The 24,616-nt window shown below is 46.2% G+C and overlaps 1 protein-coding gene across 2 annotated transcripts in view; it reads right to left on the bottom strand.

The window, feature by feature from the left end:
* LOC144164262 (sarcospan-like) overlaps window positions 1-24,403 on the bottom strand; it is a 91,702-nt gene extending 67,299 nt beyond the window's left edge. Inside the window, exons 1-2 of one of the 2 annotated variants that reach the window (XM_077694780.1) lie at window positions 24,084-24,403; window positions 3,431-4,007 (exon numbers count right to left, since the gene is read on the bottom strand). In XM_077694780.1, the coding sequence (XP_077550906.1) occupies window positions 3,431-3,571 (141 nt within the window). In that variant the 5' untranslated portion in view covers window positions 3,572-4,007; window positions 24,084-24,403. The remainder of the gene's footprint in view (window positions 1-3,430; window positions 4,008-24,083) is intronic. The other variant, XM_077694779.1, reaches the window with a different exon arrangement.
* Window positions 24,404-24,616: the final 213 nt, after the last annotated feature.

Here is a 24,616-nt window from a genome sequence, read left to right as displayed (position 1 = left end):
TGGTCCGATCCAATGAGGATGCTTATGCCACCGCGAGTGATGACGTCAGGGTGAAGCAGCTCATCAACAATGTCCTTTCCCGATGTTTTGCAAGCTCGAACGAAGGACGAATCCATCGTCGAGCCGTCGATGTCCTGGCAAATATGTGGTATTTCTATGGCGCTGAGGACAACTTCGGTGTCGGAAAATTGGCTTTTCAGTCGAAGCTCGACGATACGACGCCTCGCGGCCGGTTGACTTTTGGCGTTGGCGAATGTGTTCAGTGCAATATTGATGAATCCGACGCATTTCAACTTGAGGTGTTTGCAAAGTTCTTCGGTCACGAATGTCCGCTGGCTGCCACCGTCGAACATGCCTCGGACGTAGCGGCAGGCGTTGTCACTTACTGCCCAGGCTCGGAAAGTTTGGAGGAGAACGCGTCCACTTGCATCAACTCCTGACTTCTTTCCTACTGATGCGCAGACCGTCGTGCGTGGGTTCGGACTTCCTTGAGAACGAGAATCCTGTGCGTTGTTCTTTCTCGGGCTACAGACGCTTGATGCATGTCTACCGGCGCACGCATTGCAGGTAATCTTGCGGCGACCGTCACGTGCTCGGTGTCCTTTCAGCGTGCAGCGAAAGCATCGCATCTCCTTCGACAAAACTTGCTTCTTCTTTTCCGAAGGTATGTCCGCAGGACAAGACTCCATGATGTGAACTTCTGACTTGCAGAATGCACACCCCTCACCGGACGTCGCTGAAGTGCTGGAGAGAACACACGACGTGGGCTTAGAGTCTCTAGGGTGGATGCTTTTCTCTGCCTCATATTGAAGCCTGGTGTGTCGCCCCCTCTGACCCCTGAAATCACTCTTTTCAAGGTTCTCCAGCTCGGTACTGAGAAACTTGAGAAGACGGTCTAGGTCTGTCGGCAAATCCTCAGGTGCATCCGCTTGCGGTGTAGGTGTTTCAGCATTGCGCGTGCGGTGGTACTGGAGCACGATGTCGTGCGGAAGGGCTCGCAACAGGATGTCTGAGAGCATCGACGAAAAGGAGGACCGTTTCACGCCGAGGGTTTCGAGGGCACAGATGTTGACCAAAACCTGGTCGTTGAGCTTGCGAAGGCCACTTGTGTCACCTGAGGACCTGATCGGGTTGATCATTCGGAGCCTGGCGAAATACTCTTGCTCGAGTCGCGTGCGATCGCCGAAACGCTTCTTCAGCATTGCAAGAGCATCCTGATAGCAAGCCTCCGTCGTAGGTAGCCCTCCGATTGCCGAAGCAGCATCTCCTTTCATAAAGAGTCGCAGGTAGTGGAATTTCTCGCAAACTTAAAGGCCGCTATTCTTGTTTATCATTTGGTCGAATTGCTCCCAAAATTCATTCCATCGGCACAGGTCCCCATAGAAAGGAGTGATGGTGAGTTTCGGTCAGCTTGGCCCGGTTCTCTCCGAAGTCGTAGCAGCGACTGGGGGCGTGACGTTCGCTACGGGTCCTGTCATAGGTGCAGCTGCCTGGGAAAGGCGGTTGCTCTTGCTTTTTAGCTCAGCGAGGACGCGTGTCGCGTTATCTTGATACTCGATCACGCTCGCATATTCGGCCTCAAATGCCCCCTGATCCATAATATGAGCTTCGAGCTCTTCGTTGATCTTATTTAGCTCGTCGTTATTAGCCTTGAGTCTCTCGTAAAGCGACGCTAGCTGGTCGGCCGTAGCGCAAGGATCGGCCATGGCGGCACTTGCCTCGTTGATGATCCTTGTGTTCTGCGCCCGCCACGATGTCCTCTTGCATTTGAGCTTCTCCATGGTGGCTCCGCTGCCTCGATGCTCTCGGCAGGTCCCGCTGTGGGTCCCGGGTCGTCGGCACCAAAAAATGTTGAGCCAAGGCGTGGCGGGAGTCGAAAAATGAAGCTCTCCAAGCAGAAGCAGAGGGTTTATTTTCGTGGCACCCAGTGGTGTTTTCGTCGTTAGATTCCTCGAGGAGCCAGCCTCGAGCCGCAAGAGCGAGCTCTGAGCGCGAGCTATCCCTCAGCATCTTCGTCAGCATCTTATTCTTCGTCCTCTTCATGCATCGGAGACGCATGGCGATAATAATTTTCAACAAGGTATTGTGAAAGAACTTTTCATGTTTATTCAACACAAAACAATTACTCTACGCACTCTTCCAAGAAGATTACTTATTGACTGATTGATTGATTCTAGCGTTTAACGCGCCCACGCAACTCAGGCGATGAGGCGCACCATAGTGGGGGGTTCCGAAATAATTTTGACCACCTGGGCATCTTTAACGTGCGCCGAAATCTCGTGCAAAAATGTCTTATTATTGATTACCTTATCAGCACTGTCCTGGAATGATTTTGACGTTTCCTCTTCTTTCTAGCGCAAAGATACGCGAAAGGGGGGCGGCGTTTTTCACATCATTCAGTTGTGAGGAATGGTTTTATTTGGGCGGAGCTGTGACTTCAATGTGACCTCTGTAAGGATAGGGTTGTAATACTGCCAATGAATGAACCGCATCCCATAGGTGCCGAAGCGGGATATTGCCATCTCGAGTATCTTCATCCCAGTAACTTTCACGGCCACGAATGAAAAAAAGAAGACGTAATTTACTACCAGCTGGACTAACCGCCACCCTGAAAAACGTTGCACAATCTGTGCTCGTGCAGAGAAATAACAACGCTTTACAAGGTCATTCTCTGTAGAAACATGTCCTACCGTTTTAATCAGTCCCTTTGTTGGACGGTACGTTGTTCGTCCTTAATCGACGCCCTGTGCCGAATTGTGGTCTGTCGCAGGTAAGTTTCGAATATGCGTTATTTAGATCAAACGTTAAAGGTTATCATTTTTGCTTACAGCGGCCTGGCTAGCCTTTTCAGGAAGCGACAGTCGGAGGAACTACGCGGGAATATTTGTAATTAAAAGCATTCTAGTCGTTTCACACGGAAGGTGAGACAACTCGTGTGCGGGTACGAGAGGACAATGCGCGGGGGCACATATGCTCTATCAAATCACTTACCCACTAATTATGCAAATTTTCCCCTGTGAGTGGCATACTTCTTTAGAGCAGTGCGACATTATAAATTTTGCAATGACCCAAGAAGAGGCGATATTTTCGAAGCTTTATCTATACATCGGGGCTCAAGCGCGTTAGTCAGCCGGAAAACTTTGAATTATTTGGCGAAATAGGTAATCGTATACTCTCAATCAATGTCCAGCGGGCAATTAATTCCGTTCCGTTGTAAATTAGCGGACATGTTTGTAACATCCATTCTTCTGTGCAGTTTCCTTGAAAGGTGATTTTCCAAGACCGTGAACCAGCAAGCCGCAATATACACGATCCTCTTGATTTATGCTTCAAAATTTACCCACGTTCCGAGTTTTAAATAAGAATATTGAGTAGCAAGGATCAAGAATTTCACATAAAAAGCACAAAAACGAAGCAAGATACGACTTACCGGTCCAGCCGCCCACAGTGGGCAGTCCCTGGTGGCCAATGATGGCAGCTTCAGCATTGTGTGAATCGATAGCACGGTCATGCCTACTCCTGCCACGAGTTGAGCAGCGGTGAGGCCCAGGGCCACGCTGGAGCACTTCATTTTTTTCGCCGCCGTGTCGAGGCTGCCTATTCTATAAAACGTGGGTTTTCTCCTCGTAAAAGGCTAATTCTTCTGCTGCGCTCTTGAGTTCGTGCAAAAACGTCCCCACTCACGGGCACACAAGCCAATGTCATATTTGTTAGGTTGCCACAAAGCTCACACCGTAAATGGCACAGATGCCCCAGCAGAAGAAAACTGAAGGAGTTCAACGTCACCTCTGTCACAAAAATAGTTTCACTTCACATTTCGTCGTCAATAAACGTAGTTTCGAGCGAACGATACGAGCAGGCTTGCAGTCGCGTCGCTATTGCAAACTGGGGGTGGGCTTTTAACTATTTTTGCACAAGCAGCGCCTTCGGTTCACTTGCTACATTTCTTCACTGTTGTTGCGTTTCTAAGAAGTCTTTTCAACGACTCTGATGTCCGTCGGTTGTGCCTGCAAAGAAATTAAAAAAATTAGTGCCCTTCCCCTCTGTGAAAAAGGACGAGCTTCAAACCTGGACGTAGTCCAGGGATTGCACAAAACAAAACACGTTTATCCTAATTTGCAATGCAGCATACTTCCTAGGCAATTATCTGAATGAACCTCTGAAGAATTCAAGCTTTGTTCTTGCAGATAAACATGAAACTGCCTGTGTGCCTCCCGCGTCGTAAGCTTCTTAATGTTTGTGCAAGGCCGGGTTAAGACTGTTGCCGCAACTGTCGTAAGAATTAACTTTAAAGAATGACGTCACTTCACGTCTCAGCCAACCCAACTGCGTGTCAGCCGTTTTTTACACCCGTAGATCATGATACGGCTTTTGCGTCGGTAGTCTGAACATAGCCTAACACACAAACCTATTCCGCTCTACCACTAATGACTCCGGACAGGTCCCATTGGCCGTTTAACGTCCGCGTTTAAACATCCTACTAGCACGACGAACATGTCAGTGCAGGGTAGCAAACCGGGCTCTACGCCTGGTTGACCTCCCGGCCTTTCCTTTCTTTTTTCTTCTCTTTCTCTGTCTCTCATCTGTCAGTAAGGGCATGAAACCTAGAGCTGCGCGTGCACACACCCCCCCCCCCCTTCGACCTCCTATTATTCTCCACTCCAAACCTGTGTCAAGTGCGCATGCTTAAAAGTGACAGACGCGGTCGAAAATATACCCTGAAAGCCCTCGGAAGAAGAGATATTGGCTCAAATTGGCGTTCCAAGCCGGCAAGCTGCTGTTCATCTAGGAGCGATTCGCCGCGACTTGAAGACCTGAACTTTAGGTGGTAACGGCAGTACCAGCAGCTTTCCGTTGTTTTTGCGCCCATTCGCACTTATGTTCGGGCGAACGCTTCAATTCTTATTCTTCTTTCTCCAAACGGACGCCGTGCATCCGTCCCATAACGATTTAAAACCTGGAAGCCCTTGAGCTCTATTCTCGCGTACAGCAAGCCTTCGTTTTCCTTCCCCCTTTTATCTATCTTACAGTTTGTGTAAGATGTCTCTGTAACACATCAACCCACACCCGAAACACTGGATTAAGAGCCAACTAACCGCATTGTAATTTCGATATATAAATCTCCCACCAGCACAACCCCCAATTCATCGGTAGCGGCATGAGGCATAGCTGTGTGTGCACGCCTCTCTCCCCCCCCCCCCTCCCCGTTTTCTACCTGTCAATCGTGCACATGTAAACCAGAAACCGGTGATGGCGCATACTTAGGTGTGAAAGACATCGGCGAAAATGTCGCTCGGAAGGCCTACCAAGCTGAAAAACAAATATGGGCTCAAGCCTGCGTTCCGACTGGGGAACTTTCTCTGCTCCCGGGAGGAATTCGCAGTTACTTGGCGGACCAGAATTTGAACGAAAACAGCTTTGGCGGGTCTTTTTAGCGGCCAGCCCTTTGGTAGCCGTCCCTTAGACTTCGCTGGAGTGGTGTATGTTTATGACCGCGTAACCGACTGAGCGAACGCAGCAGCTACGAAAGACGAAAGAAAACGAAGACCATCTACCGAAAGGTAAGGTGGAGTACGACACGTGCGGCTACGGCGTCATCTATGTCACAGCCTTTCCATCACACCTCTCATGCGTCGCCACAAAGGAGCGCCCTCCCCCTGACACTTTCCCCAGACGTTGTTCCATTCTCCGCTATCCAAACCACGTGACGTTTGCAAGGGAGGTTCAAACACCGTATGCAGCAACATGCTCGCTGCTCCGGTCTGCGGGGCTAAGTCGAACCACGTGACATTTGAGCGGGAGGTTCAGACACGATTCGCGACACTGATGCTGGCCGGCGGCGCAGGCGCACTGCGAGGTAGCAGCAGACTAGCACACGCCGCCGTACGTTAGCTGATCACGCGAACACTACCTGGGACGCAGCAGAAGTGCTGCGAGACCGAGAAGACTGCAGCTCGCGCTGCGCACAAATTTCACATTAGTGAGTGTAGTAGTCGTCAGTGCATTTTTTACTCCCATCTATGCTTCTGTTTATTTGTCGCAATGACCTGATAACCGCACTACCACCGTTAGATGCCGGCTGCGCAACTTGCCAAAGGTGCATTGGTGAGGGCGAAGGGGGAAATAGTTGTGAAAGAGGTGTCCGTGGTGGTTAGGAGGAGCCCCGGCGCGGCGGCGAGTAACTCGATGACACCGGAATGAAAACGGGGGGTTTAGAAATATACTGCTTTGCCGTATTAACAAAAGTTGCTCATTAAGTATTCTCAGACACACTAAAGTTGAAAAAAATTTTATTGCACTATCGCGGCTCATTGAAATACGAACGACGGAGAGCGCGGCTCTCAGTACATGCCGCTTATCCTGACGACGAGCCGCGTATGCGCAGTGCGAACAAGTTGCGAAACTGCCTGTCCAACATTGTAGGAGAAGAAAAACAGCGTTCTGCGTGTGAGCAATTCGGTTTGTCGTTTCGCCACGTTGAGCACCTGCTCACGCGAGCGTTTTCTAAATTCGCCGCTGCGCGGAGTGAAAAACAGCGCGCGCCGCTATATTGCTTTATGTTTTTATTATTTATGCCCAGTGCCCAAAAAACGATCAAAGAACGATAGCCTCCGCCTACCAAGGTTGCTCACCAATTCTCGTAACGGTCTTAGTGAGCACACGAGGTCCTTCGCGAGGATGCGCGACATGTACTGAAAGCCATGCGCCCCGTCATCTTTCAGTGTAGCATGATAGTACATGAAAGTGATATGCACCAATATTTCGTCTCAAGTCTTTTCATATATGTCGACGCACATAGACAGCGTGGGTGACGTGGTCTTCTTTGGTTAGCCCTGGTGGTTGGGTGGTAATTCCGGTATCATTTTTCAGTCACTAATGTGTAACAAAGCAAATTAGTCGCTCACCGGTCCCGATATCATTTATTTGTGTACCGGCTCAACTTCCGCTGCGTTAGGCGCTGTTAATTTTCAAGAAATATAAGTGTCGCTAGTCGCTCAGCTAGTGCCTTTCGTAATCCAGAAGGAGAGCCAGATAATTTAGCTCCTGTATCTTTCTGCACCGCACGCTATTCTCAACCTTGTGTCTTCCGCCCCACTTAGTGGTGTAAACGACCACCCATACACTGTACATTCCACGCCTCCGGTCGTTCCCACACAAATTGATCACTTAAGAAATACGAAAACCCAGTAACTCCGAACAAAATCAACGTTGGGGTTGGCGACCTTAGTGGACATTGACGGTTATAGTCTTTTGTTATAAATCGATTAAATAAACGTGAGGGGGGGGGTTGCAATATCTGCTAGCAACGATAAAATTGTGAGCGCATTTGTAACTATAGTATGACCACTGAAGATCTCGAATGAGCCTAGATTTGAGGAGGGAACGTAACAAGCTAGTACAAAAGAAGCCGATTAATGAGCTGACAGTAAGACGTAAAGTAGAAGAATTCAGGATCGCGCTGCAGAACCGATATTCAGCTGTTACCGAGGAAGCAGAGCTTACGACACAGGAAGCTAGCGACAACCTTACACTCATTATCACGGAATGTGCAGTAGAAGTCGGGGGCACGATGGCTAGACAGGATGCTTGTAAACATTTCCAGGAGACGAAAGATTTATTTAGAAAACGGCAAACCATGACAATATCCACCCCAGCAGACAGAATAGAACAAGCGGATCTTTTGAAGGTACTCAATAAGTGTAAGACAGCTGACATACGGAAGTATAATATGTAAAGGATCGACTATGCTGTAAGGAACGGATGTAGCCTTAAAGCAGTGAAGAGGCGTTTTGGCGTGGGTAAAAATGAGATGTATGCACTTAAAGATAAGAAAGGGAATGTCAAGGCAATGTCAAGGGAATGTCAGGGAAATAGGGATAAAATAGTCACAGTGGCCGAGCAGTTATACAGGGATCTCTACAGTAGCCTGGACATCCAGGATAATGCTGAACGAGAAAATAGTTCAGAGAAGATAGACATCCCACCAGTAACGACCGAAGAAGTAAGGAAGGCTTTCCAAGAAATAAAAGGGGGCAAAGCACCTGGTAAGGATCAGATATCAGCAGACCTCTTGAAGGATGGTAGAGAAATTGTACTTGAAAAACTGGCAAACCCGTATACGCAAGGCCTAATGACCGCAAGTGTACCGGAATCTTGGAGGAAAGCGAACATCATCCTAATTCATAAGAAAGCTGACATGAACGACTTGAAAAATTACAGGCAGATCACCTTACTGTCAGTCGTCTACAAGGTACTTACCAAGGTAATCGCTAACAGAATTTCAGCAACCTTCTATTCCAGTCAACCTAAAGAACAAGCACGGTTCCGTAAAGGTTATTCAACAATGGACCATATTCACACGATCAATCAGGTGATAGAGAAGTGCGCTAAGTGTACTGAACCCCTATATATATAGCCTTCATAGATTATGAGAAAGCATTTGACTCGGTAGAAACCCTAGCAGTAATTCAGGCATTACTGAACCAGGGGGTAGATGAGCATTATGTAAGAATACTAGAGGATATCTACAATGGGTCCACAGCTACCATCATCCTCCATAAGGAGTGCAGTAAAATACCTATAAGAAAGGGCGTCAGACAAGGAGACACAATTTCTCCAATGTTATTCACAGTATGTTTACAAGAAGTATTCAGAACGTTGGATTGGGAACAGGTTTAATGGAGAATACCTCAGTAACTTCAGATTTGCTGATCACGTTGCCTTGCTAAGTAACTAGGGGGAGGAATTACAAAGCATGCTTTCCGCACTGGATGAACAGAGTAGAACCGTTGGCCTGAAAATTAATATGCAGAAAACCAAAGTAATGATCAATAACCTCGGGACAGCAAACAAGTTTGAGATAGGTGGCGAGGCAGTGGAAGTGGTAAGCGAATATATCTACTTAGGCCAAGTTGTGACCATGGATCCCAACCACGAGGCAGAGATAATTAGAAGGATCAGAATGGGGTGGAGTCCATACGGCAGACATCCTCAGGTAATGAATAGCAGCCTACCATTGTCCTTGAATAAGAAAGTGTATTACAGCTGCATCTTACCGGTACTCACCTACGGGGCAGAAACTTGGAGGCTCACTAAGAGGATTCAACTTAAATTGAGAACGACACAGGGGGCAATGGAGCGGGAAATGATAGGTGTAACATTAAGGGATAAGAAGAGAGCGGAGTGGGTCAGGGAGCAAACTGGTGTTAAAGACATATTAGTAGAAATTAAGAAGAAGAAATGGACGTGGGCAGGGCATGTAATGCGAAGGCAAGAGAAACGTTGGTCATTAAGGATAACAGAGTGGATCTCTAGCGAAGCAAGCGTTGCTGGGGGCGGCCAAAAATTAGATGGGCGGAAGAGATCAAGTTTGCGGGGATAAATTGGTCACAGTTGGCACGAGATTGGAGTAATTGGAAAATATTGGGACAGGCGTTTGCTCTGCAGTGGGCGTTGATAGGCTGATGATGATGATGATTAAGATGACGGCTAAGAAATACACACGTTAAGAAACGACAATCAAGTACTGTATGTTTTATATCCACCTCCAAATGGAAGCATAGCTAAATTTCTAGATTGCCAAGAAGAGCGATTTGACTATGCCAATATCAAAAACTTGCAATTAACATGGGGTGGTGATTTAAAGATGAACGTACTAGAGAACGACATTGCACACAAAATGAATATTCGGCTCCAATCATCTGGCTCTAGTAATTTATTTATAACACCTACCCGAGTTACAGTCACAACATCATCCGCACTTGATCAACTAATTACCGCAGTAGAAACTCCGGTATAAAGCGCAGGTAATGATTGATTGATTGTGGGGTTTAACGCGCCAACGCAACGCAGGCGATGAGGCGCGCTGTAGTGGAGGGCTCCAGATTAATTTTGACCACCTGGGGATCTTTATCGTGCGCCGAAATCTCGTACACACGCGCGTTTTTGTTTTTCGCCCCCATCAGAGAAGCGGCCGCCGCGGCCGGGAATCGAGCCCGCGACCTCGTGCTCAGCAGCGCAACGCCTTAGCCACTGAGCCACCGCGGCGGGTACAGCGGAGGTACTATTGAATATGATATTAGTGCTTACTGCCCGGTGTTTATGATATGTGAAAGCGAAGTCAAGCGTATAAATGTCCAGTGTAAGCCTTACACGTTTTAATATAGCTCTGACAAAGCATTTAAAACATTTAAGGAGGACATACGAACGTATTACTGGAGTAATGTGTTTGCTAGAAATACAGCTTACTGTAAATTGATGGAAGCTTTTACGCTTATTTACCTAGTTATTTTCCTGTGAAGACAAGCTGTCGATCTAAAAAGATAAGAACGCCATGGGTCACGCCGGAACACCTTAAGTTTCTGAGAAGTAACAATCGTTCTTACTTTCATTTTTTTTACTTACTCTTTTACTTACAGATATCTACGACCCAGACTGTGGCGAATTTACGACTGTATTTGTAATTTCTGTGTTGTGATTCTCATTTGTTTTTATTTTACATATTCTCCGTATGCACCGGGTGTCTTCGGTACACGGGCAATTGAAAACATAACAGGCGTGGGAACCCCTGCCCGCCTTCTCGAATGTGTTGTCCTTGCTAGCTCTCGATTGGCAGCAACACGAATTTTGATCGTTCGAAAGGCTGCCGCGTCAGCATAGCAATAATCCACTTGTACCGCCACGGGCCCAGACGCTGGGAATTTAATAAGGACAATTGTGGAAACATCAGGTGAGCACAAAGCAACGGCGATGCACTTCACACCGAATGGTAACACCACTAATCCTGGCTTCATTTTTCTTATCTTCGTCACGAGTAGTGCGAATATTTTCCTTTATAATATTCTTTGTACTGAACCTTGCTATTAAGTCAATATGAAAAGTAAATTATTCATATATACGCACTGCTATACCGAGCACGACGTATTCATTGAAAAGTTGGTTCAATAATAGATGCTTTAAACAAACAAACTTTGTTCCAGGGACCTACGTTAGCTTTTTGTGTCCCTTGTCAATTTAATACTCACACTTGACATTTCTGACAAGAACGTTCACAGGAGCGTTGCTTGTATTAAGAAGAGACGCAGAGCCCTGTTAAAAATTTAATGATTTTGTTCTGTTTTGTATGCCACAGGGAAAAAATCTTGTTTTTCACTGCAGTTGCATTTGAACCCAAAGTGTATTGTTTCGCATACTCATCACTACAGTGCTTTTGTGGTTGAGGGTTCGTGAAATAAATAAATAAATAAATAAATAAATAAATAAATAAATAAATAAAAATATAGACAAATAAGTAAATAAAAAAATAAGTAAATAAAAATATAAATAAATAAATTTAAAAAAAATCCATTTCGAAGGCATGCTTTCTTTCTTTCACTGTCGCAGATGTCGTTTAAAACGCATCGCGGGAAATCCCATCTTACACAATGAAAGGAAACATGGTGATGATGATGATGGTAAAAAAAACGTTTTCCGTGGCGCAAATTGAACCTGGCTCCGTCGCGTTGCATTATGGTCGCTCTACTTTCATTCGCTTCATTGCACGAGCCATGGATTTGGAGTTTTGCTGAGCTGAAACGGACTTCGGCGTTCGACTTCGGCAGTTTCGAAGACTAGCCCATGCTCTTTCCAAACGTAGATCAAGTCTCTCCATATAACAACGATGATGGCCTACAACGCCGATGACGTAAGGTGGAGATCGTCAGCTCTCTCATGAGGGATTTGTTTGCTCCCGTCTCACTTTGTACTTTTATCTCTTTTATGTGGATGTTTATACTGTTTTGTGTTTCATTTATTCTTTGCCTGTTTTGTTCATTTTCTTTATCTTCGAAACTTGGTGGATACCTGCGACTCATTTGTATGTGTATTTTTGTATTGGACCGGAAACTAGCCTCCTGGCTATCGGTCCAAATAGTCTGTAAACCTTTTTCCTGTCTTGTGATAATAAAGCTCTTGATTGATTGATTGATGGATTGATTGATCTCCAGGCAGTTTGACGTCGATCGTTTAAACTTTGACATTGACGGTTACGTGGTTTGAATTTTGATCGTCGAAGCTGTGACATCCGTTGCAGTGGATCTGACTATAGCTCTAGGCCCCTTGATTTTCTCACGCGCCGTGTTTCAACCATAGTTGTGCTTAAACAGTAAGCATTTGAATTTTCTCGCCCCCGCCGTACGACACGTACCCACAGCTGGACTTCCGCATAACTAACAAGTATCTCAGTTGAGATATAAGCTTCAATCTGCAGTTAGTGAAAATTAGGGCAAAGTATGTTATGCATTGATATGCGCGAAGCTAACATCCTTACATGAAGCATGGCTCCATGGTGATTAGTGTCAGGTTCTTAAATTTAGCGAACTTTGCCACACACTTCGAAGGAACGCCACAAAACCTTCTTCCTGCATTTGTACAACTGTCATGTCAATGTCGAAGCTGCAGTGGAAATCGAAATGGGATCTATTGTGATTGTTGGGAAAACAGACCCGCTGTAGTGCTTGTTTTATTTCACTGACACCTGAATCAATCTTTATACCACCTTATTTGAAATAATCACGGGGTCGTTTGGCGGAGCATGCCAAGGGAAAATGGTGCGGCTGACTCCGGAAATATAAAGTAACATGTAGCGTCTACCTCCTTTCTAAATCAACAAGCTGAATCCCTATTGTTGAGAGAATTAAGCAGGTACTTAGCATATGAGCTTAACACGCACCTTGAAAAGGGAGTAAAAATCTTAGTAAGTTCATTGGGAGCAGCGAAAACCGAGCCACATTTACTGGTAAAGGAATCTTGTCATGCATACGCCAAGCAATGCCTCCCAACTACTAGTTGTGGGTGTACTCTTTTGGATGAGCCCTTTGTTTATACATCTATTACCACTACATCACACTTTTGTGATTCCGATTTCTTATTGCGAGGGAAGTTCCGCGTAAGCAAGCATCAGGACTTCACACGTTATAAAGCGTCGATGAAATTCCGCTGTTTTTCTTCTGCAGGCAAGATGTACTGGCCTGATGGTATCTATCAACATTTTATAATAGCAGCCACAATGCCACACGGCCACTTCCTTCGAACCGCAGCTTTTAACATTATTTAAAGGAACCAGACGCCATAGCATATAACAGTCAATTTTGGAAAAGGATAAGGCAGCGCTTAGTAGCACTATTTTTATTAATGTCCGCAACCTTTCCAGGAAGGCTAGCTTTATCAGGTACATACACCCTCTAGGAGCAATTAGTCGTCTATTATTAAGCGCTTTCCGGTAAATATAAACTTACGATTTCAAACTGCGCCACAGTATGCACTTTACACTGGCTTTTTTAACTTTCTCGCTTTCAGACCCATCTCTTGAGCTGTTTTCGCCCTAAGTTCTCCTGGCAGAGAAATTACTTCTCGGTTCAAAATCGTCCCCTCAAACACATTCATCTCTCTCCTCTCTAGGGACGCACCCTACAGCCGCGCATGCGTGTCATAGGGAGATACAAGACATTATCAGACGTGTCAGCGTCTACCGAGTTTACTTTGTGCATTATGCATGCACGTCTTCGGGGAATTGTAGCAGCTACCAAAGCCAGTGCCCCGCGGCAGCGAAGGCGGCCCAAATTCTGCCTCGCCCTGACCCAACGCTATCTTGGCACGCACATCACACCGGTCAGGAGGGTGCGCCGGTTCAGAATAGCGACAGTGCTGGAAGCGAAGGCATGGTTTCGGGCGGCATCTTTAACTGAGCCGGTCCCGCGGCTTGGTTTCTCAATCTATATTCCATTCACCGCGATGGCAAGCTCCCGCAATTATAGTTCGATGGAAACCTATGAGGTTTAAAAAACTGGTAGCCTATGCAAGCATGTTGGGCTTATATTTGGCGGCGCGTATTCGGTGGACCAGACCACAGGATTACGTGCAGCTTCAAAAGAAGGGGCTAACTTGCCCAAAGACAGTAATGTACAGTACGAAATTTACTTGGAAAAAAGTTAGCAATAGCGGTAATTGGAACTAAGGCCGTCCACTTTAAACCCTGCGTCTGTACGTGTGCACCGCCGAAGCCGACGGACAGAGTAGTTTTAAGTGCAGAGCCTTTGACGCGCTCCCCTTGTCGTCCTAGCTTGATCACTCGACCCAAGTATATAGAGCACCAAGGTGCCGTCCGGGGATAACGCTCTTGTACGCGGCGTACCCCAGAGGCTTCGAAAGCCAAGTGGCTTATATAGTCATAGTCGTTCGAAAGTCGTGAAACTCAGGCGCTTGTCATACATGTTCCCGTTGTTCAGTGCAAAGAAAACTATACGTATATTTGAGGGAAAATATGCGTAATTAACTGGCAGGGCCGGAGTTCCTGTAGTTAAGGTCGCCCGTTGGGTTGCTTTTTTATAGTAAACGCGAAATGTAGCTCTGCAACGCCGGCACGTGCGCAGAGAAAAGCACAAAGAGAACAGAACTCCCGCTGGCGCAGTTTCAGGCAGGGGGCGCGCGAGCACTGCGAAGGCGGGAAATTTGATTTGCATGGGGTGGTAACAGTGAGTTAGAATGGCGCTACAGACCTTTATGCCCAATCACTGCTCCGCATATCCGACAGCTTTTACATTGAGTGGAACGGCTTTCATTTTTTTTGCAGGAGCTGGAAGCGGAACATCACCCTGTGAATTTGTCTGCAGTATGGTCCCGCGCTAATAATTTGTGGCTCTTCTTAACTTCGGAGAAGCTTTTAGTTCTCCCAAAAGGGTATATGCCTTTATTATTCCTCACCCCAAAGCTAGGACGCCAATTTTTTTACCTTCGTTTTCCGTACAAGTTTATCTTGCAGTAAGTATCAACTGACCCTGTTTTATTGCACCCGCCACGACCCCTGATCACATCCCGCGAGATAAACAATTCTACTTGCGAGCGCCTATGTTTAATTACTCAGAATTCCCAGGAACACCCTCTGCGATACAACTGTACCAAAGGTGGCTGAAGCCTCTGTCAGGCTTCTGTAGTCACTAGTACCAGCCCACGTCCTCGTACTAGTCGAGGAAATAAAATCGCTAATACTCGAAAAAATTATGAAAATCAAACAACGTAATTGCACCGCGCCTGCAACTTTCGCGCACCGGCCCTAGGACGCAGCAGTGGCCAGTTCCTCCGAATGTCGACCACCGACAAATGCTTCCGCCAACAACAGTAAATACATACTTATGTTGCCTAACCATGCTTCTTCACGCCACTCTCACTGCGGTATAGAAAGCGCAAGCTGATTTTTCTGTTCCTTGAGTCCACCAATGAAGCCAAACTAGACCTTGAATTTCAGAAAATTAAAAAGACGGTCGATATTTGTGACACATTTTCTGGAAAACAAAGTATCTTGTGGCTTGAAGAGATATAAAACGTGTTATCAAAAACATTAAAAATAAACACGAGTCTTGATTCCTGAATATTGCCCTTAAAGAGCGAGCAAAAGAAGTGAAATACGGTAAGATTCAGACATTAACCCTGGTTTCAATATCTGGCTCAAAGGTTGCTGACGGTTCCTTTATTATTTATGGTCACAGCACAGGTGTAATTGCAGAGTGGTGTAAAAAGCAATTTTCATGATTCGCAAACGTGACAACTGGATAAGTCGGAAAAATGATTTTCATGGCAGAAATCTTTTTGGCATATGCTTACAGCGAAAGGCTGGCGCCGGACCTGAGATAAGCACATGGATACGACGTGTGTTCTTCATCCAGCTCTAGTATTTGCCGCAGCCAAAATCATTGCGAAAAAGGGAGCGGCTGAACTTCTGGTTTATTAGGAACTTCAATCGAGTCCGGCGGAAGCCGACCGAGAATTTCAAGTGTGAATTCATTCGGCCGTGAAACCACCCCCTGTGTGATCGAGAATATTGATTGATCATCCCAAGTCACGCCATAGAGTTGCCAAGGGCAACTGAAATGACGCTGGGTAAAGTCACACGGTGTTCAGCATCGAGAGAGCGCGACTTGTCAAGCGAAAGATCGCAAGTGCCTTGGGCGTTCATTCGCGGGGACATCATTTAAGGCGCCGTTAAAGTCGGGTTCGTTAAGCGGGAGTGTTCAGGAAAGTGATTGCACCTCCAGTGTGCTTCGTGTGATAACACCCACAGTAATACATCTTTTATTTTGTTTTCCGTTGGTATGCGCTAATTTTGTCACAAACGCAACATACTGCAGGGGATTCATTTAAGACGAATACATAATGTAAAGAAAACATCGATGAGAGCAAGCGAGGTCACTGCGACGCAAAGGGCGGCGTGGCCCTGCTGAAGCATACCCTTAAATAAAGCGCTACATTTCTTTCTACAGCATGTAATCAAGCACCCAGTTACGCCGACAAACCGACAGGTAAGTAGAATAACAGTTTTTACCATAATAACTTACTTTAAAACGGAATCTGTGCCGCTCCTTTGTGCAGGGTACGCCAGGTAGAGCCCGCCTGGCTTATGCCTCAAATACGGAAACTTATTTTCATTTTGAACCTTATAATCGACTTTTATTTTTAATGTTTCGAAGTTCGCCACAGTAACTGGTAATTCATACACCTGTGGGAAAGTAGACGAAGCGCATTGCCTCAGAATGTTACGACGGATACCCTCCTGCGACACCTCTTCGAGGGATAGATTTACCACTGTAACAGTAATATTGACAAAGCCCTAATACCCCTACCACATCGTCTATTCCTGGGAGAGTCATTTTCGTTACCCGTATTTTTAAACTTAAAGTACCACATGCGCATTACTCAAAACATAAAAAAACAAACGGGAAAATAAACAAGAACGTAGAGAATCATTGCACAAGACGTGTTAGGCACCCACCAACGTACAAAAAGGTACCCGTTTATATCACAGAAAGACAGCAGAAGCAAGAGGATATCCTATACAGGGACCACTGGTGTCCCCAGTACATACGCACTACTAGATGTTTCAACAAGTAAGCGACCCTTTAACCTTTATTCGAGATCATCTATTCCTCCCAGGAAGAGAACGGAGTATAAAGAAAAGCAGCCATGTGGGTCGCAGAGATGTATTTACGAAGGCTAATCAATGGGATTATCGGACGTACTCGCCCTGACATTACGCCTAAGACTGCTTTATATGCTCTGACGAACCTTCAGCTTGACGCTGTCTGATCCGGCTTGAAGCCCAAAGTGACAATAGGCTCGTTTTAAAGATGCTTTTGTACTTGACCACGCACACACTAAAGTGGATTAGTGATTTGCGATGAACTCCGTCATCAAAAGTCTCTTGCCGACTCCCAATTCCCATCTGGCTGCGACGCTAAAGGAGCAAGAAATATCAAAAACACACGCAAACACCTAGTACATATTTGTATACTCTCACGTACGTTTCTAGGAAACTATAAAGAATAGCGCAAATAATGTCACCTGATAGCCTGTTCATTCAATTCCGTTTGCAATTGCCGAATTACATGAGACGAAAATATCTCTATAGCTTCATTAGAGCCTTGGGAGGTAGGCCCTGTCCAACTAGGACTTTGCACACCCGCATGCGCTGCTTAGTCAGGCCAGTGCACTGGCCGTATAGCTTCTTGGGTTCCAAACGTTTGATTCCCCCTTGATCTCTCGACTTTATCCTCCATGTTTTATCCAAATAACGCTTATTCCCACTACTAGTACTATCTGCGACGTCAACATACCCGGGCACAATTTGCATACAGATATATTTTCGGAGATTGCACAATTAATGACAAACTCTACGCTAGATGAGACGTTAACTTAACCTCCCAAAATCACCACACACTCACTAAGGAAAATTGCCGCATGTGCGTGACCAGTGCTGTCAGAGATTTATGGACGATTCACCAATTCCCATTATTTGCGACGAAAACATACCTACTCAACCACTTAAATTGGCAAATAATCCTTTCGCACACTCTGAGATGAGAAGTGCTTAAGTTTCTGGAGACTTTCTTGTCGTTTTGATCTGTTTGATGTCTCCGTTCTCCTCTTTTATTTCGCGGAGGATGTATTTTTATTGATTGGGAATTGTTTGCAAATGCGGTTACCATTAAATTATTCACATTCTTTAAAATAAAGCTCATCATCTTTGCTATTCTCTCCTCTAATACGTACCCCAAAGTTTGCCATTGCTTGACTGGCTATTCTCGAATTCTCAGTGGTATACCTTAGGCATTGCTTATGGTACATCTTCGTTTAAATGTAAAAAAAGCACCTTCATAACTTATGGTTCAGGCGTACACGTTTACCACGTTTGACCAGGGTGTCCTGTTTGGCTTGATCAGCACGGCGTTTCCGTTTCGGCAACACTGCAAGGCCATCGCTGACACTACAGTGTCGTCCGACGGTACTGTACACACTCCACAAAAGCAAGATCCACCGGCCTTTCGCAAAAGAAATGTCGCGCCTGGCCATAATTTGTTCTCTGTGATGTCAAGTCAACTAATCTAAATTTTTTCACCAAAGTGATGAAGTGTAATCAGTCACTTAACACACCAAGAAGTAACCTACGCCACAAAAAATTACAACTGAAAATAAAGTTGAAAAATAACATAGAGGAGGTCAAAGCCGGGCTTGAACTATTGCCATTGGAAACTAAGGTGGAGCTACAACAGCAGAACAACCTTTTTTCTTTCTTTACTGCGTGTGGTAATACACTCAAATACAACGACAGCACGAGGAAATACCGTAGCCAATCAGACCAGTGATTACAGGAAATTGGGGCAAGTACAAATAAATCTAACTTTGGGGGAACACGCGCAAGCAGTGACGTACTGCGCTGCACCACCCCTGTCTTAAGATTACAATGTCGATGCATGGAACTTTAGGCATTGTTGCAGCCTTCAGCTGGAGTGCAGTCAGACGACAATCTAGACAATGCGACACTAAAGTGTTCCCTGAGAACACTTACCTACCACGGCTAAAATTTCGAACCCAGCTTCCTCGTTATTCCGAACCGTCGGTACCACCCAGCTTGAGCAATGATGATATTTCAGGTAACACCACAGATGTCATTCAACACCGAAGCTAAGCAGTACACGCAAGGCCAACTGGAGGCGTTCAGCGTTGATATGTTCAAATTGAATCGTATGTCGATTTTTGCATACGCCTAGAGGTTGATCTGGCTGCCGCCATGGTCAGGCGAAGAGGCACCAAAGGCCATTTGATTGGTCGTTGCTTGAGTGGGAGTTATGGCTGACCACTACACCAACGGTGGCCAGATGTTGCTCTAGACAAGAAGTACTGTTTGCGTGCCAGCGAACATTCTAAATGCGGTTGCTGTCATCCAATGTACCCTCACTGGTATACGCGATGTTTTCTACTTAACCGAGAGCCTTCTAAGACAGCCAAGAGAGGGGAGTGCACTAGCGTATCCCTGTTTGTTGACAGGTTTCCTTATGGGGCATTATATACCTATAAAGAACGTTGCCCTCCGGTGGTAGGGCAAGCAAGGTGACATCTACTATTGTTCCTTTGGTAATGGGAATGTTTCTCACTATGTGAAAAGGTTCTTACGCCTTGCCCAGCTCGAGAAACGCTATTTCAAGAGGACAGATTGTGCCAGTAGGCCTGTAGGTGTGACGGAATTCTTTGCGCGTTGCATGAAACTAAAAAGAAGAAAAAAATTCACCGCGCCGTTAAACTTTGTTTTTTACAGCACAATATCAAAAGTGAATACAAAGCAATTCCCGACGTCGGTAATGACGGGTACCACGCGGAGGACACCAAGATTGCAGCTTTAAAATAAAAAAACGTTATACACGTTCCCCCTTGGTGCAATTATCTCTTTGAAATCGGCGTTCGCCAAACGCTCCTTGTTCAACTACTCCTCTAGGGCAAAGGTTACAATGCAGTTCAGTTCCGACTCGTACTTCACCACGGCAACTTTGGAGAAAACGTTTGCAAAACTGGGCAGGGCAGAATCCCAGTGGACTGCACCCCCTTAGGTTGCCTCTTCCAGCCTGTCGTTTACACAAGTTTAAAGCTACCGAAGTTTTGTTTTCTAACACCTGTCAGTATCATGTAGGTAAGAGAAGCTTCATGAAACTACTATCCATTAGCATACTGCTTTGCTGGATCTCACACTCTCGTACGCGTGCTTCAAGCAAGGTATGTGAGCTACGCTTTCTGCATTTGGGTTCAAATTCAGTTCATTTGCTAAGACAAGTTTTGTCCGCGTTAGAAAGACTCTCCGACCGCTGTTTTCCATTTTGTTGCGCAAACTACGGGGCATGTATGGCAGCAATGAATAACTACTGCTGACATTTCCTTCCAGCTACCTATACCTCTAGGAATTTCACCGCTGTTCATTTTTACCGGAACTTGGATGGCTTCCTTTTTACAACAGGAATGCAGGACGTGGTAATAACGGGAATGTACAATAGCCCATGTACGGCTATTGTACATCGCACATCATGGTACGTTTACGAGTGCTGCAGAACAGTAGGAAGTACACGTCGAACGCTGCTCCAGTTAGGTTTGGTTTTGTGGAAGCACACCTGTTTCACCATTCTACAGGAATACTGAAGTTCCTACTTTTAGTACATTGAAGGCGGAGTTGCACCTCTTTAAGCTAAACATTGTTGCCTAAGCATAGTGAGATTTAATACGAGTGTAAAAGCCACGTGATAAGGTAAAACTCTATTTCAGTATGTCTTAAATTTTATAATCAAAGACCCTTTCTTATAAGGTTACGTACGAGGCTAAGCGCTTGGTAAAACAAAAAAAAGAAAGTCGCAACAAAGCGTGAGATTTGAAGGTAGCAAAACTGTACGTAACCTTCAGGACCATCACTACCGTCACGAAGGTGGAAGTCCCTGATTGCAGGTGATTTAAGTCTTTTGCGCTGCCGGAAAGACTGTTAGTGTATCATTGTGGTGCTAAGTTCGAGCTCCCTTGATTTTTTGGACGTGATAATTATTTCCCGTCCCCTTGGAGGGGCGTACGCTATGACGTGTCTTTCTCCTTCCGAGCAACGGATGCTACGATTACAGCGAACGCTGGAGTTTTAAAGCGAAGCTTTATACCTCAACCAGCCAAGCGTTCTGGCGGAACCCATTCTGGCGTTCTGGCGCAACCCCTGGCGCAAGCTTTCTGGCGCAATCAACAGAAACTTCCCGCGAACAATTAAAAGAATTGACTGGCAGCGCCCGGAATTGAATCTGGACCGAATAGAGAAACGGAGCGAGAGCCTTTTGTCTTACCAATAGAGCTACGACGGCACGCAGAGACGGGGGAGACAGAGGGTGTGTTCACAGAGCACAGCTTTGAGTTTATCCCCTGCCTTTTTGCTGAATCACACCCGATAGCTTTATGTGACCTCTCGCGCCGCTGTACGCTCCGACACAGCACGTGGTGCGGCCGTGTGCGCGCCAGTGGTTCGTCCATTTATTCTGCAAAGAGTTTGGACTCGCCTGCAAAACCGAAACCCAACAACCGACTAACATTCCAGGAACGGGCCTTGACATAACCTTCACGATGACTATAACAGCGGTGAAAACGCACAACCTGAATATTTATCACGCCGATCATAAGGTCGTTCTGAACGTCGTGATGAAGTGAAATAAAAAAAATGTGTTAGAGGTACAGTGTCAGGTGTGATCAACGCAAGCCGGCCGTAGTCGCCTGTGGTAGGTGGTGTTCAAAGGTTCGCTTCCCATTCACCTCCACACGGTGGATTGGCCAGCACGTTTCTGGCCAATCTTGACCAATCTCCCCCAGTGGGTATACATGGCTTGACAAACGTGCATTGGGGACGCTGGGCGATTGTCGCGAGAGACGCACACAGGAGGGTTCGGCCTTTCCATGGTTTTTTAACTGCCGGGCGGTCGGCGAAATGTTCGTCACTCTGCCTAAGTGGGTATGCTTGTTGTGACGAACGTGCTAAGGAGACGCTTGGCGGTCGTCGCAAGGCACGCACGCATGAGCAATAAGCATATTCTTGGTTTTGTTAAATGCACGGCGTTTGCCGCGAGGCCCGCCCTCACGTACGCGTGCTCGGCAATTTCTTGATATTTTTAACTTTGTACACAAAAAATTACGATTAGCTTAGCGGCCTCGCTGTTAAAAACAGAATGCAGCTCAATTTACTTGTGTACAAATCAAGTTGAAAACATTTAATGCCCCAGGAGGCTCATCTCTTGTTTAATAATGCCACAAAGTTGGTTCGTTCGAAGAAGCACCCACCGAATAGCTATATTGCTGAGTGTTTGTGCTGCTGTGGCAAAGCACGCGGGTACGATGCCATCCGGGTTCCTTTATTTTTTTATGGAGTTGAAGAGCTAAATGGCCGTTTGTCAAGATTACTGGGCACGTTAAGGATCACTATAGAGACACAATTACTTCCCAACCTACCAATATGGCACGCCTCGTAGACCAGATGTTGATTCGGGGTGTTAGACACCTCAATGCAATCGTGAGGGAGTGATTGTAGGGTTTAACGCGCCGACGCAGCGCAGGCGATGAGGCGCGCCGTAGTGGAGGGCTCCGGATTAATTTTGACCACCTGGGGATCTTTAACGTGCGCCGAAATCTCGTACACACGGGCGTTTTTGCTCTTCGCCTCCATCAGAAAAGCGGCCGCCGCGGCCGGGAATCGAGCCCGCGACCTCGTGCTCAGCAGCGCAACGCCTTAGCCACTGAACCACACCTCAATGCAATCAATTGTTCAAAATAGGGTGCACTATTTGCTGGAACACCATCTTAAGTTTCCTTGCCATTCCCACGAGCAAATAAAAGCATCAAAGCCAATGGAAGAGGTGGTATTTAATTTGTCAACCCAGGGCTCGAAATTTGGAAGCCGTCACTGGCTCTTGTCGACTCCACGTGGTTACTATTAAGGGTTGACAGGTCAGCAAAAAAAAGGGTGGCTTACAACTTCGCCGAAAATACGTCTAAAATTCTTCGGATTTCACTGGAAAATTTACTGTGAGCAAGAAAAATACCCGTTTTCTGCGTGGCAACTGCTGTTATTTTTAAATGATCTTAGTGGTTAAAGATTCCAGAATGTTGTGAGAAACATCCATATCAGAAACAAATTACTTAGGTGATCGTTGTGGGCGAAACCAGTCTTCGCTATTATATTTGCACGCAAGAGCTGTAGATTATTGTTGAATATATTACCTACTTTAAAGTGCTGGAAAATGTGACGCTTGCTAGTATAGGCAAAGGGAACTAATATATATTCATAACTGAACAAGTGACTAAGTAATCTATAGCTATGTAATAAATGTCCTGTAACAACAAAATTCGTGAATCAACGGGGTATGAAAGTTAACAAAACATATTTACAAAACAAAACAACCCAAAAAATTGTTCCACGCTGGGTCCCGGTGTTAGAATTTCCGCTAATGTTCGCGATACCTTCAGCGAGTTTCGAGAGATGCTGCTTTGTCAGACGTGAGTAGCGACTCTGCTGAGAAACGGCCACCTTCCTCGAAAGCCTGTTGCAATTGGGCTTTAATTTATTTGAAGTGTTCAATGTGGAAATCGATTATCAAAAATGAGATGAATAAACCCTCTTCCTGGGGCCCGCCTTAGTATAGCCAACCTAGTCGAATACGAGGATTAGGCTACTGTGTTGAGCGCAAGATTTTAGAAGTGCCTGGAAATACACAACTTCCCAAACGCTCAGAAGAACCAGAAAGTTGTTGAGTCACCATACTTCGATTTCGGCAGCCGTCGTAACCTAAACGCCTCCAGTTTCAGAAGAAATGGCCAAAACCGCCAATCTTGTTTCTAGCTGAAATCTTGTCTATACTCCTGGAAGTTGACGTAGTACATCAGAACTGCATCACTTATATGAATGTTTTTATGTCAATACCACACGGAGTCTCTTGGTTTTCAGCTATGGAAACGCTACGACAGACGTTCTCATTCTGCGAAGTTATCACATCGCACATATCCGTCCTCTTTAAACCCCGGAGGAGCGACAGGTAGTCCCAGGGCGGGACAGTCGCGGAACATTCAGGGAAGGTGGTCGCCCTAAGGATAGGAGGCGCTCTTCAAATTACATAAAGACCGCTAAATTCCCCTAAAGCCGCAAACACATAGCAACGCTGTTTTTGTGACATTTGAAGGAAGAGGAGAGTAACACACTCAGAACAAATCGACCTGCTCACCTGATCGCAATAACGAAGCGGTTCTGAAGACGTCGCACGCTGCGAGGCCTCCTTCAACAAGGGCGCGTCTGCGTTGCTGAAGGCGTGCCTCTGAGCTCCGTGAGGCACGCCACCGCTAAACCGGCCTTGCGCAGCGTCGGGTCGTCGCCGAGTCCAAGCCCCGGCTTCGTTTTCCGCGTTTTGCTTCCCGCTTCGGAGAAGCAGCCGACGGCGGCGAGAGAGGGTGCCGGAAGTGCGAGGACGAAGCGAAAATCTAAAGCCAGCACGTGCGGCGAAGAAGAATAACTAGAAAGCGCTGAGCAAAGTAACTACAACGCGCTCAGAAAGTGCGGTCGGAAGCGCCATCTACCGCGTCGCGCGGGCAGTGCTTCGAACGATGCCGCCGGAGCGCTTGTCAGAGGGCGAGGCGCGCGGGTAACCACACACGCGGTTACTAAAAACAGACCTGGGTCAATAATAGCACCGGCAGGGGTGGTCGCTGAAGCGGACTTAAGAGTAGTCCTGTCTGATGAGGCAACGCTGCGAAACGACAT

This window comes from Haemaphysalis longicornis, unplaced genomic scaffold (assembly GCF_048455015.1).
Source record: "Haemaphysalis longicornis isolate Haplotype H1 unplaced genomic scaffold, Haemaphysalis longicornis Haplotype H1 scaffold_13, whole genome shotgun sequence".
Lineage (NCBI taxonomy): Eukaryota > Metazoa > Arthropoda > Arachnida > Ixodida > Ixodidae > Haemaphysalis > Haemaphysalis longicornis.
The sequence above is the reverse complement of the archived record's forward strand: the minus strand, read 5'-3'. Positions and strand labels throughout refer to the sequence as shown.